General features: G+C 38.0%; 1 protein-coding gene across 1 annotated transcript in view; it reads right to left on the reverse strand.

Moving 5' to 3' along the window:
* Nucleotides 1-3994: 3994 nt before the first annotated feature.
* PNPT1 (polyribonucleotide nucleotidyltransferase 1) overlaps nt 3995-15411 on the reverse strand; it is an 85953-nt gene continuing 74536 nt past the window's right edge. Inside the window, exons 24-28 of the mRNA XM_006868017.1 lie at nt 15037-15143; nt 14895-14950; nt 9242-9320; nt 5963-6010; nt 3995-4267 (exon numbers count right to left, since the gene is read on the reverse strand). Of these exons, the coding sequence (XP_006868079.1) occupies nt 4106-4267; nt 5963-6010; nt 9242-9320; nt 14895-14950; nt 15037-15143 (452 nt within the window). The 3' untranslated portion in view covers nt 3995-4105. The remainder of the gene's footprint in view (nt 4268-5962; nt 6011-9241; nt 9321-14894; nt 14951-15036; nt 15144-15411) is intronic.

Below are 15411 nucleotides of genomic sequence, written 5' to 3' on the forward strand. Positions count from 1 at the left end.
AAGCAAAGAAAAAAAATGACTACAGAAGACACAATAGTGACTTAGGAGCCTGTGTGTTGATACGAATACAAAGTTCATGCTTTGAGTTAACTATCAAAAAACAGGCACCTAATCTACATTACTATATACTGCAGTTGAGCTTTTAGCATATAATGTTGCTCTTACTGTTAAATGCCGTTGAATCTGTTCCTACCCATAGCAACCCTGTACAGGGTTTCCAAGGAGCTGCTGGTGAGTTTGAATTGCCGACCCTGCATTCAAACCGACCTGTGGGCCAGTGTATCATCCTACAGCTCCACACCAGGGCTCCTAACATGTAATGTTGTTGTTGTTGAGTGCTGTTGAGTTGGTTCCGACTCACAGTTACCCTGTATAGGGTTTCCGAGGAGTGGCTGTTGAGTTTGAACCACAGACCTTAAGGTCAAGTGCTTGTTCTATGGCACCACTCATAAAAAACTTCATTGGAAAGTGGAAAAATGTTATCAAGATTTGAAGGAAGATAATGGGAAGTTGAGACATAAAGTATAAGTTCCTGATTTAAAATTTGAGAATCCTTTTGGTGGTTAAGAGGAGACCCTACAGGAGCTCTGGTAGTATAGTGTTTACGAATTGGACTGTGAGCCACAAGGTCAGCAGTTCAAAACTAACAGCTGTTCCACGGGAGAAAGATGAGGCTTTCTGCTCCCACAAAGATTTATATCCTCGGAAACCCTGTACAGAGTCACTATGAGTTGGAACCGACTCCACGGCACAGAACAACAACAAAAGAGACACAGGCTCAATGAGGATGGGAGGAAGAGTAGGATATATATAGGCGTCCTGGTTGAAGTTCACTGGCCGCTTCTTGGGAACCCGACTTGATGGCACTTAACAACAACAACAACAACTATATATATACATATATATACCAGAAATGTTTGAGTAGTGTCTGAGATCTGAAAAGCTCATGAACCACTGTTCAGCTATTGGTCTCTCTATATGTACAAGAAAGACTGATGAGGACTGAAAATGCTTGGTGTATTGATTAGTCCAACAGACTAATGAAACATGTGAACATCAGTCTCCATGATTCTAAGACCAGAAGAACTAGATGGGGCCTAGCTACCACTACCAACTGCTCTGAAAGGTCACCTTAGAGAATCCCAAATAGAATGGGAGAAAATGTAGAACAAAACTCAAAATTATTAAAAAAAAAAAAAAAAAGACTGGGCTTACTGGTCAGAAACAGATGGGAAGAACCTGAGACTAAGGCCCTCAACTACTCTTTAGGTCTGGAAAGGGACTCATCCTCATGCCCAATTTCCAGACAAGCAGTAGACAGGTATATAGGGAAACAACAACGCTAGTAAAGTATGCTCAACATGGAATGTCAATCATTCAAAACCAAAAGAACAACATTTTCATAAGGACAAAGTTGAGAAGGGATGGGAAGGTGGGTGGAATGGAAATAGGAACTACAGGGAGAAAGTGAGATAAATGTTGCATTGAGAATTTCAATTGTTGAGATCAAACAAAGTTTATGATTTGTTAAATGCAAAACTGATGACCTTGTCTGCAAACCTTCATTCAATTGACAGTAAAAAAGTTAAAAAAAAAAAAAGTGGTGCAAAAGGAGGCTACCACACTGGGCTACTAGCCACATAAGGTCAGCAGTTTAAACCCACCAGCCACTTTGAAGAGGAAAGATGAGGATGTTTGCTCTTGTAAAGATTTCCAGTGGACACTCTATATAGGGTTGCTATAAATCAGAATTGACTCCCTGGTAGTGGGTTTGTGGTGGTGAAAAAAGTTTACCTAGAAGGGGTTTGGAAGAGTGTTGGTGATCTACATCTGAAAGAAAAAAATGAGTCCTCACCTATCCTGACACACATGGGGTGGCCATGAGTAGGAGCTGACTCAGTGACAACTGGCATTTTACTGGTTTGCTGGTTAATGAATTATACCTTTATTTTGTAGCACTCTTGGTCTCTACAGGAGGAGTTCCTCAATGACACAACTGTTTAAGGCTGCACTACTAACTGAAAGGTTGGTGGTTCAGACCTCCCCAGACATGCCTCAGATGTCAGCTGTGATAATCTGCTTCTGAAAGTCACAGTCCTGAAAACCCTAGGAGCAGTTCTACTCTATACATATGGGTGGCTATGACTTGGAATCGACACAGTGACAACAAACAACACTGGCCTCTATAGGGTGTTTAAGAACTGGCTTCATTTTCCCATTATTAGTAGCAGTTGTGAGTTCCTAAGTAAAAAGAAAACAGAAATCTTTAGAGACAGATAAAACTTACAATTTTGAAACATCTTTCTATCTATATTTTATACATAAGGTAGAAATGAGGAAAGAGATACGAGCTGGGCTGCTAACCTCAAGGTCAGCAGTTCAAATTTACTAGTTGCTCCGAGGAAGAAAGATGAGGCTTTTCTACTTCCATACAGATTTACCATCTATGTTGTTTAGTGCCGTTGAGTTGATTCTGACTCATAGCGACCCAGTATAGGAGTTGCTGGTGAGTTTGAATCCAACCTTTGGTGCAGTGCTTTATCCCACAGAACCACACCAGGGCTCCTATACATGGCTGATATGAGTCAGAAGTGACTGTATGGCACACAATCACCACCATTATTAAATAGAACAATCTACCAAATATAGTAAGGAAATAAGTTTAAATTCAATATTTCATTTTCCAATTATATGCAATTAAATATAAATAATTATCTTCTATATTTCAGAGGATTCCCGGTGTAGTCCTGTAGGATCAGTACTGGAATGTGAACAAATATGTGGCAGTTCAAAAGCACCAGCTGATTCTTGGAAACCTCATATAGGGTCGCTATGAGTTGGCACTTTGCAATAACAACATATTTCAGAGAGCGTATCAACACTGCATAACATGATATTTTATAAATAATAGGTAAGTAATCAATTCATAGTATTGCTAAATACAGATCTCTTAAAATTCTTTGGTTTGGTCAGATAAAATTTTAATATTTTATGAACTAGTTACTCTTGACGCTTGAATTTATAAATATTTTCTCAGATTTGTAAGAGGATTTCTAAGTTACGGTTTTTATGTGCCATTTACTTTCTCTGGAATTAATGTATTTTATATGATGGAATGCCATCTTATAGATATTACTAATAATTACATCAACAACCACTGTATCCGACTGTTTCAAACATCTATTTATTAACTGAAAAATCAGGATCCCTCTTCTACCTTTCTCAGTCTTTCGTAGGCTATCCATACACTAGCAACAGACACACTCAGAAAATTACCCAGGCCTATTTGATGAGTAAAGGAGCTCTGGTAGCATAGTAGTTACGAATTGGGCTGCAAACCTTAAGGTCAGCGGTTCGAAACTACCAGCCGCTCCGTGGGAGAAAGATGAGGCTTTCTACTCCCGTAAAGATTTACACCCTCAGAAACCCTGTACAGGGTCGCTATGGGTTGGACCCGACTCGATGGCACTTAACAACAACAACAACAATTTGATGAGTAAACAATTTCTTTACATGTTTAGAAAATCTAAAAAAATGTACTATCTCATTCTATTTAGGGTTTCATTTATAATATTTACTTCACTAGGTTTATGGTTCTGTGACAAATTTGACAGGCATCCTATCATTAAAAAACAGGTCAAACTAGCTCTCTCTAGTCCTTACTAGTTTGAAAATGGCAAGTTCAAGTTCCAGTGTGTGAAATATCTGCAGGTAAGTAAAGCAACTGGGCAAGGGAGTGAGCTGTAGGATGCCTAAAGGAAAACCGTATCTACAGTATTTAAAGAGGAAAAATAAGGTGTGTAGAAAGATTCTTTAGAATAGCAAATGTGATCTATTTTTTCTACATTTTTTACATCGAATCCTAAAGGGTATTCTTTCTTAAGATGTATAAATGTTTCCTTTTAATAATAAATATTCATTGATTTATAGCACAAAGGATAAGAGAATATAGGTTACTCTTTGAAATAAAAAGCACCACAAACATAAATGAGCATTTTAGTACAAATAATTAGAATGTATTTATACTATATATAAATCTACATTTTAGAAGATACTCCTGGAATTTTGCTCTGTTGATTATCATCCTAGAATTCTCTTAAAACAATCATGGGGAGGAAGAATTAGATGACGACTGTGAAACAGGTTCTCCCACTACAATACTGCTTCTGTCTGTCAGAGTTTTGACAATAGCTGTAGCTGGAGACTGAAGCACTTTACGAGAAAGCCTCATTCTTCCATCAGCTGGATCACGGCCAAAGTATTTCACCTATGTTAAAGAAACAGATTTACAGATACAGCACAATGATTAACTTCCAAATTAAAAGATTTTTAAAAATCAAGATTTAAAAATATTGCATGATCCATATAAGGCAATAATTTATGTTTCTACTTGTTCATTGAAAGCATAGTTTAATGCAATGCAGAGTCATACGCTTAATGAATAAACACAATTTGGTTAAGTAGTAATTATAAAAAAAAGCATAGAGTCGGTAGCATTTTGTTAGACAATTATACTCTTTTTCTTCTCTTCCCCCCATCTAATAAGCACTTGGTTCTATTGCACAAAAGCAATAGAGTCCAATTATAATCTATTAGAGTCATCTTTACCTTTTTATTCCTTTTAGGCCTCAGACCATACACAAAAAAACAGTTCAAAATGGATCAAGCACCTACATGTGAAAACTAAAACATAACATTCTTAGACGAAGATATAAGGGGCCAGGTTGTGGAACCTAGTGTCCTACACAGGGCAAACAATCAAAGCCATGGTGAATGATTTGGACAAAGGACTTTCCGAGTCTAACTGTGTTCTAAACTAAACAGGATTATGCTTCGGTCACTCAGATTTTCACTAATGCCTCAAGGACCATCACACTGGGGTTTATTTGACTTGACCTTGAATAAAAGACAGAAGAAAATGCAACAGTTTTTAAGTCCCATCTGATATTTAAAGCAAAACAAAATAAATGCCAACCAAGCCACCTTACGCAGAGATGTTACATTGTAGTTCTCATCTTTCCCTGGAGGCTACTTGAACAATGGACTACAGATTGGGGATAAACTTGAGGTCTTAGTTACTCAGGTCACGGGTGTTAGGTGTAACTGGAACAGAATGTGATGCAGCAAAAAAGAAACAAAACAAAAAAACAAAACAAAACAACCCAGAATGGCAATGACTCCTTTTATCCACTCATAAAGGACTACAAAAAAAGGTCAATTGTTATCAGAATCCTAGACCTGAACAACATGGGTTTTATAAAGCTCAAAAACGTTTAACCTCACAGATTAGAAAAGCAATTAAAAGGCTAAACTCCTCAAATACGATACTCAAGGCCTTTTCAAAAGTGAAAAAAAAGTTGAGTTTACAAAAAGCAACAACAAAAAAACTCTCATCAGAATTCTCAAGTCCTGTCTCCAATCATGCTCTCTATATAACCATGAGAGGCTTGCACATGTATTTTTAAGCACTGTAGGATAAATGCTCGAATTCAAGGTCAGTTTGAACCCCGGGGTCAGCAGTTCAAACTCACCAGCTGCTCACTGGAAATCCTATATAGGGTTGCTATGAATCAGAAACGACTCGATGGCACTTAATAACAACAACAAGGAAGCTATGGACTTCTAATGTGGCACTGTACAGTAAGCACTGGACTTGACCACAGTTCAAACCCACCAGCTGCTCCTCGGAAACCCTACACAGGGTCAGTATGAGTCAGAACCGACTCAACGACATATAACAACAACAACGTTGACTACTGTTCTAATTAGTAAGTTCCTTGTGTCTAAAATCTTGAATGAATCAGTATAAGCAACCTTCAGTTTAAAAAGAAGTACCTCATATGAGCACACACTATAGATATTCATTCTTTTCTTTCAGTTTTACTTTTTGAAAAAAATAATAAAACTTAATTTCCACATTATGGCCAACATTAAAACTAAAAGGTAAGGCATAGAGAGGTACCTGAATTTCTTGGCCAACTTCTAATCCTAGAGCAGTAGGATGTCTAATCTGAAAGAGAACATGTTAATTTATTAGTGGTTGTGATTAATTATCTAATATCCATGGTAGCCCACATTTTTCTCCTGAAGTAACAACAGCTTTGCTTTTTCTGATTATAAAATCTGTGAATTTTAAGGATTTAAAATAATTTAGAAGTGAATATCATCCAACACCCCAATATTTGTCCCTGGATAAAGAAATCATGCTTGGTAGAGGGTCTGCAAAAAAAGTGGAAGACCCTCAACAAGATGGACCGACACAGTGAGAGTAACAGTGTGCTCAAACGAACAACCGTGAGGATGTCGCAGGACCAGGCAATAATTCTGTTGTGCACAGGGGTCGATATGAGTTGGAACCAACTCAGTGGCACTTAGCATTGCTAACACCCTAGTGAGCATTTTGTCAATGAAGTACTGTATGTGTACTCCATTTAAAAAAGTGGACCTTCCTGTGCCTACTGGTTTGACTTTGCTAATTTTTCACTCACTATTATGCTGTAAGGAGCTCTGGTAGCATAGTGGTTACAAATCGGGCTGGGAACTGCAAGGTCAACAGTTTGAAACTACCAGCTGTTCCATGGGAGAAAGATGAGGCTTTCTGCTCCCGTAAAGATTTACAGCGTTGGAAACCCTATACAGGGTCGCTATGAGTCGGAACCGACTCCACGGCATATAACAACAACAACAACATTATACTGTAGACATCTTTACATATAAAAAAATGAAGTACTTAGTTGATTATGCAAGATGAATAATTTATTTAGTCAATAACTGAAAGATAGTCATCTAATCAGTTTTAAATTCTAGAGTTGCAAATGTCAATAACTGGGAGTGTGCAGGACAAGTATGCAGGTGTCCAGTGTATCATCACTTTGTGTTTTCTGAAGGTTTAAAAGTCCTCAAAATAAAAAGTTGAAGAAGAAAGTAAATCACAATTTTGCAATGATTATCTTTGTATACGTATTTACCCAGTCTAATTATCCTCTTACAACAAAGCCCTATCCTTTCTAGGTCCAAAGGTACTCAAAGCTTGTCTCAATTTACATTTGCATCAACAGGGATGAGAATGTCTATACCCCGTCCCCAACACCCACTCCAGCCTCTTACCCACAGTGGGAATTTTTGACTACCTCAAAGTTTAAAAACTTGTAATCTTGGTTTATTTGCATTTGTAAAAATTGCTGGCAATAATAAATATTTTTTCATGTTTTGTGGTTGGCTTCTTTTTTAAAAAATTAACTTGCAAATCCATGATCCTGCACATATTTCCAGTGACAATAATCTTTCTTACTTATTTTAGTTAAGCATATTATATGTACGTTTTGTACATTAATCTTATGTCATATGTTATACGCATTTTCTCCTGTAATTCAATTTTGCTTACTATGATTCTTGCTAAATAATTAAATATATTTATAAGGTCAAATTTTATCAATTTATTTAAGTTATCGGCCTTAATATGCTGAAATAAGATTTTTCCATTCTTAAGACTATGACAATATTCATATTTTCTTATAGAGTACCTTTCCTGCCTAGGTTTTTCTTTCCCTCCCTCAATGAAAATCAGTTGTATCAATATGATTTAGTGAATAATCCTGTCTTTATTGATCTAATAATACAATTTATAGTATATATTAGGCAAATCTTCTGCACAAGACCTTTTTAAAGTGTTGAAGAGCAAAGATGTCAGCTTGAGGACTGAGGTGCACCTGACCCAAGCCATGGTATTTTCAATCATCTCATAAAAATGCGAAATCTGGACAGTGAATAAGGAAGACTGTAGAAGAATTTATGCTTTTGAATTATGGTGCTGGAGAATATTTAAGTGACATGGGCTGCCCATAGAACCTAAACAGATCTGTGTTGGAAGAAGTGCGGCCAGAGTGCTCCTTGGAGGCCAAGATGGCCAAACTTCGTCTCTCATACTTCAGACACATTGTCAGGAGGGACCAATTGCTGGAGAAGGATATCATGTTTAGTAAGGTGGAGGGGCCGAGAAAAAGAGGAAGACCCCCAGCGAGATGGATTGGCAAAGTGGCAGCAACAATGGGCTCAACGGTGGTAACAACTGTGAGGTTGGCCCAGGATTGGGCAATGTTTCGTTCTGTTGTCGGTACTGACTCGATGGCACCTAACAACAACAACAACAACGACAACAACAATTAAGCTCCTATGTATATAACCGGGTTTGTTTCTAGGTTCTTTTTTTTCTATCTCCTGTTTCATGTATTATCTATGTAATATACTGTTTCATTTCTATGGCCTTATAATAAATTTTAATACACAGTAAGACTGTTGTTGTTAAGTGCCCTGGAGCCAGTGCTGACTTATAGTGAGTGCTCTGAGGAGTGACTGGTAACCTTGAACCACCAACCTTGTGGTTTAAACCAACCTTGCAGTCCAGCGCATTAACCCACAGAGCCATACCAGGATGTTGTTGTTGTGTGCCGTCGAGTCGGTTCCAACCCATAGTGACCCTGTATTGGGTTTCCAAGGACCAGCTGGTAAGCTTGAATTACTGACCATGTAGTTCAAACGACTTTGCAGTCTGATGCATTAGCCCACAGTGCCACACTAATACCCCTTTATTCTTCTGTCCCCACGATTTTCTTGAATATTCTTATGCACTAAATCTTCCAGATGTATGAAATACAACAAATATAACTAGAATTTAAAACATCATTAAGAATTATCTTGTGATGACTGACTGACCACAAGACAATTGGGAATAGGCTTAGCTAGATAATTTTGGAGTTGTGGTGTGGCGCTGTGATTTAATGCTCTGGACTGCAAAGTTGGTTTGAACTGCAAAGGTCAGCAATTCAAGCTCACCAGCTGCTCCTCGGAAACCCTATACAGGGTCACTAAGGTTCGGAACTGACTCGACGGCATTTAACAACAATCAATAATTTTAGCAACTGCTATATACTAGCTCTAAATAATGTTCCACCTCAAAACACTGGGAGTGTTTCTATTCAGTCATGAAAGGAAAAGCACAAAACATTTGTGGTAAAAACGTAAAAGCTTTTGCCAGGAGCATCTCTGCCATTTTTGTTTCTCTATGCTTGAGCTAATTAATAGACATAGAGTAGAGTAAAATTCCCACCAACATAGGTAATTTCAGTATGGAAGTTCCTAAAAAAAACAAAAAAAACCCAACAACCTTTTTTAAAAAAAAAATTACGTTTGCTTCCTTCTCTCCCTCCCTCTCTCCTCATGTCTGTCTTTCCTTTTCTTTTACCTTTCGCTGATCGAGCTGTGTGTTATGAAGTAGTACTGCAGTCATATTTGGGTATAATTTCACCATTACTCCAGTATCTCTACAAAAAGGAAAGAAGAAGCTTGGTTAAACTATTAACTTTCTACTGTAATATGTCTATTGAAAATCAAGTTGTGATTATGTTTTCATAGGCGAGATAAAAAACAAAAGCAAACCAAAATACCCCAAACCAGTACATATTTTTTAAAACTATAAAATCTATGATGACCTAAAACACATGCTTATTTTTCAACAGAAAAAAAATCTCCTCTATGTACACACTAGTGGATCAAAGAGAAAAGAAAAAAGAAGGGGAAGTAAATTAGAACATATATAGTCTTCCTCTGTGTTTCTATTCATATTTTCCAAGAAAAAATTATTTTAAAATAATGTAGAATTATGAGACTTCTGGGTCAAAATGGTGGAGTAGACAGATACACTGACCCTCTGTAACCAAGATTCAGGAGACCAAGTGAAACACACAGATGGTGATCCTGGAATCCTCAGCTACCGAGGGTAAGATAGAGAGGTGGATTGAATGACAACTGGAAGAGGACTCTGAACAGAAGCAGGTTGTGAGAAGAAAAGTGGGCAGACTGAAAGTTGGCTTGGAGTGGAACAACTACCATCTTGAGCTTTTGTGAGGGACTATCAATCCAGTGGCCTGTAGGCACAGGGAGAAACTGCAGGTTGGTGGGAAGCAGGGTACAGTTCTCCCTTTTCCCATTTCCTCCTCATAGCTGGGGTGTGTGACTAGTTTCTGCCCTTACCATCCCTGCAATCAGTGGCACTCTCTCCTCTACCTGCAGCCTGAGCTCTACCTGGGGCTGGGTGCTGGGCATAGCATCCCTGCTTCTGGAGGCAGATAAACTAGCGACTATGCTACACAAATAGTGAACATGGAACTGTATCCACACTTCAGTCTCTATCGCATCCACCAAAACACAGGTGTTGAGTGTCTGAGAACACAGCAACACACAATCATCAATTAAATATAAATATAGTGAGACCACAATGTCTTGGAGAAAACAAACAACAGTGTCTCAAACAAGTGATCAAAATAGAGAGTCAGAGAATATAATACCAGAAATGGTATTGAAACTATTTGATAAAAAATCCAAAAGACTGACATTTAGGTTTAACAAATTGGGAGGAAAGTGAAATAATTCAGAAAACATTACAAGAAAAACAGGTAAGAGAAATGAAAAGTTAGAAACCACACAAAAACAGCAAACAGAAAGCCAGAAATAGATACTACATTGAAAGGACAAAGAAAGGGAGCTGAATCAGTGGAAGGTAGAATTACTAAGCTTGAAGACAAATCTCTAAATAATCATCAGCTAGAGGAATAAACAGAAAAAAAGAATAAAACAATCAAAGAGATGGTAAGAATTACAAAGGACACTTATCATGAGGAATAATTTACATGTGAATGAAATTTCAGAACAGAAATGTTGTTGTTATAAAGTGCCATAGAGTCAGTTCTGACTCATAGAGACTCTGTACTGGTTTCTGAGGAGTGGCTGGTGAGCTTACACTGCCCACCTTGGTCCAGTACAAACCGACTTGCAGTCCAGCACATTAACCCAAAGCGCTACACCAAGACTCCAGAACAGGAATGTTACTGTTGTTTAGTGCTGTTGAGTCGGTTCCGACCCATGGCGACCCTGTATAGGGTTTCCGAGGGTGACTGGTGAGTTTGAACCGCCGACCTTGCTGTTCAAACGGCTTTGCAGTCTGGCGCATTAACCCACAGCGCCACACCAGAACAGGAACAGACCCCCCCAAAAAAACAATTTGAGAAAATTGTCCAAGAATTTTTGGAAAATTGGAAAATAAAAGACAAGACGACAGTCATTCAAGAAGTTAAATGAACTCCAAACAGGATTGTTATATTAAGTGCTGCTGAATCAATTCCGACTCAAAGCTAGCCTGTATAGGGTTTCCAAGAAGCGGCTGGTGAATTTGAACTGCTGACATTATGGTTCAAACTGACCAGGATAGAATCCCCCAAAAATCACCAAGATATAATCAAACTTTTAAAAACCAAAGACAACACAACTACAGAATGACGTACATGGCACCATCAATCTGAACTCAGTCGACAAATAGAAGAGTCAAGAACAGAATAAAATTATGAGAACAGAGGATCTGGGAGGTCAGTCTATGATCAAAACAATTACAATGTGAAAAAAGGTAAACACAGAGGAATAGAGATCCAGGTGGTGGAAAGGTCAGGTAGATTACTGGATAAAATAGATAGTCTTAAATGGAGGGAAGAACTAATGGAATATAAGGTAACCACAATGGGGTTGTGGTGGGGGGCTTACTTTTGGTGTTGGGGAGGGTAATACAAGAAGGGGGGAGGAGGCAGAAGAACAAGATAGATAGGCGAACACTGAGACAGGTTTGCATGGTCCAGTGGGACAGAGGTAAATAGTGATGCATACTCAACCTTGGAACAACAGGGCTCTGAGACACAGGGATCTAGGTATAGCTTGAAGAGGGTAAATAATAGTAAAATCCTTGATTGCCTTATGAATATTAGTTTCCCTTGCCTACTACTGTAAAATAGACACCTGAGTGGGACAGAGAGAAATGTTGGGAAACATGATTAGAGAAAATTTGTAAGCCCGTCTTCAGCCCATAACTGACTGGAATACCTAAAAGGGGTTCTACAACTTGCCCAGTGACATAGGCCTCATGCAAAGCCTCTACAAAGTATAGGACCTTAGGTGGAATCCTGAGTCCCATCCACAACCTTATGAGGTAAGACATTCCCAGGAGAAAGGACAAGCAGATTGGAACAGCTACAGTTCAATAGTGAATAACTGTTAGTTATCATGACTAATCACGACTGTCACAATTGTAAAGGTAGAAGTTTTGTAAATAAAGGGGAGTGGTTAATATTAACAGTCCAGAAACAGAGGACCCTAGGACCATCAAGAGAGGAATGAACAAGCAGAATGCGGGACCAGAGAAGCAGCAGTGCCAGTGAAGGAGGCAGAGATGGGGGCATGGAGAAGGGAAGCGGCTGAGGACTCTAGATTCATGGACTAAGAAGAGAAAGACTAAGAGCTGGTGGCCCAGAGCAGACTTGCAGAATGTGCCCTTTGGAGATGTAAATTATTATATATGCCTGAGTGGGTTTTTTGTTTGTGTGTTTTTTAAAACGCTAAAGTGCATAGAGAGAAATACTGTTAAATGATGGTACATGGAGGGGATTATAATCAATGTAATGAAAAAAGGTATATGATTTGTTGAATGTAAAACTGATGATATGCTCTGTAAACTTTCACTCAATCCACAATAAAAACTTTAAATAAATTAAAACAAAACTAAAAAAACAAACACAAGGAAAAATATCCTGAGAGCAGCATGGGATAAAATGAAACATTCATTACAAAGGAGAACTAATAAGAGTAAGTCCTGATTTTTCAGCAGAAATCATGCAGGCAAGAAAACAATGGTATGACATATACAAAATTCTGAAAGGAAAAAAATGTCAACCAAGAATCATATACTCAGTAAAACTGTCCATCAATCTATAGTGAAATTAGGACATACCCAAATATACAGAAATTAAAAAAATAATTTGCACAAACCAGAACAACCTTACAAAAAATACTAAAGGAAGTTCTCTGGACAAAGAACTAACAACAGCAGACAAAAACATAATGTGTATGACACTATCACCCAGAACTCAACCCACATACAGACAAAGTAAAAGAAATCTATCAGACAGAAAATAAGAGTCCAGAGACACCAGTTTGCTATAAAAATATCATAAAATAAAGAGGGCATAATGTAATTATAGTAGAGGAAATTAAGTGGTTTTCAAGAAAACAGTTAAATAAAATAAATAAACTCTAAAACTAGACCAAGTCTTACTCCTAGTCCTAGGTCAATAACCATAACACTAAACAAAGTCCTAGGTCTAGCCTAGACTAGCCATAGTTCTAATTCTGTTCCTACAGGCTCACCAGCAAAATAGTGCAGAACTATCATCAACCTATTAAATACTTAAGGAGTCCTGGAGTGGTGCTGCTGTATAATGTGCTGGACCACAAGGTCAGTTTGAAACACAAGGTTGGTGGTTCAAACCCATCAGGGGTTCCTTGGAAACCCTATACAGGGTCACTTTTGGTCAGCACCAACTCAACGGCACTTAACAACAACAACATTAAGTAGTAATTTGAGGAATGGGGTTTTTATGAAACATTTTCTCTTTCCTTTCTCCTCTACAAGCATACCTTGTTCTGTTGCTCTTAGCAGATAATATATTTTTGACATCTTGAGGATTTGTGACAACTCTGCAGTGAGCAATTCTATCAACACCATTTTACTAATAGTATGTGCTCACTTAGTGTCTCTGTGTCACATTTTGATAATTCCCACATTTCAAACTGTTTAATAATGCTCACGTAATAGACTACAGCATAATGTAAACTTAATTTCTAAATATACTGGGAAAATAATAAAATTCATGTGATTTGCCTATATTCTATTAATGTTGTTGTTTTTAAGTGCTGTTGAGTCAATTCCGACCCAAAGCGACCCTGTACGGGGTTTCCGAGGAGCAGCTTGTGAGCTGGAACTGCCGACGACCTTGCAGTTCAAAGGGCTTTGCAGTCTGGTGCATTAACACACATTTGCTATAAGCAAATCATTGTAATGTCCCTTACCAATCATTTCAAATAATTTTGCATTTTCATATAACATTCACCCATTTTCTCCCCCAGCTAAAGAAAGGGATTTTTTGATCTTGAAAATCCAATCTTTTTGGCTAATACAAAAATGCTCTAAGTTGGAAATTGGCATTAAAACAAAATATGCTAATTAGTTATTAGGTAACACTGGTTTTATACTTGGAGTCATGGTATGATGGTGCAGAAGCACTTGACTATTACACACCCCCAAGATCAGAAGTTCATACCCACCAGCAGCCTCTTGGAAACCCTATATAAGGTAGCCATGAGTTGGAACTGACTTGACAGCCTTTATTTAACAACAGCAATTTTTAAACCAAGTCTATAAGAAACTGCCCCCCAAAATAATAAATAAAAGTAAAGGATATACAGTTGGCCCTTCATATCTGCAGATTTCTACATCCACAGATTCAATGAACTATGGAACAAAAGTTTGGAGGTGGGGAGGTATGTTGTTGATTAGTGCTGTGGAGTCAGTTCCAACTCACAGCAACCCTGTGTAAGGTTTACGAGGAGTACCTGGTGGGTTTGAACCACCAATCTTGTTGTTAGCAGTCCAGTGTTTATCTTACAGGGCCACACTTGGGGGTTGGGCAGGGGAAGCAATTAACTGGTAAGAGTAATCCCTCAAAGGCTAATAGGGAGCATACAGTACTGTTTATATAGCATTCAAATTGTATTAGATAAACAATCTAGAGATGATTTAAAGTACATGAGAGGACATGCATAGGTTATATGCAAATACTAAGTCATTTTAAATAAGGGACTTGAACATCCAAAGATTTATGTATTTGAGGGGGATCTTGGAACCAATTCCCCATGGATAGAGGAATGACTGTATTGCTAAGTTTATTTGGAATTGTATATATACATATATATACATATCTTTTCAAAACCAACCAAGTATATTATTACTCACAAATTACCTGATTTCAGTTATTGTGGCGGTATACACTGCTCCAAATTCTAACTGTTGCTCCTGCTATAAATGCAAAATAAACCATAAGAGTCATATAAAAACAACAACAAAAAGTAGAAAAAAGTAACTCTCATAAGACCTATACTTACATCATCTTTGCAGATTTCACTAATGAAGTCTCTTGCTTCATGCATAGCACTGGGTGTTGGTGCAAATACAGAAAATGTTTCTTCATCTACCTGACTAATAGTTACTCCTTTGAAAAGATAAATTTAACATATTAAAGTTAATCTGACCATTCCAGTGGAGACCAGTATGAAAAGTGGAGGTGAGAGCAAGCAGAGACCTGGAAGCCCCTGGGCAGAGACACCTCTACTGTTTTCATCACTGCTGTAGGCGGCAGGGAACAAGAGAGACAAGAGAACTACAAACAAACACTGCATACCTGCTCTGTGTCTGACAATGAGCTAGGCCCTAGGGATATATCAGTAAACCAATGGTCCCAATTTCTGGTAGTTCACAAT

The sequence above is a fragment of the Chrysochloris asiatica genome, unplaced genomic scaffold (genome assembly GCF_000296735.1).
Source record: "Chrysochloris asiatica unplaced genomic scaffold, ChrAsi1.0 scaffold00114, whole genome shotgun sequence".
Classification (NCBI taxonomy): Eukaryota; Metazoa; Chordata; class Mammalia; order Afrosoricida; family Chrysochloridae; genus Chrysochloris; species Chrysochloris asiatica.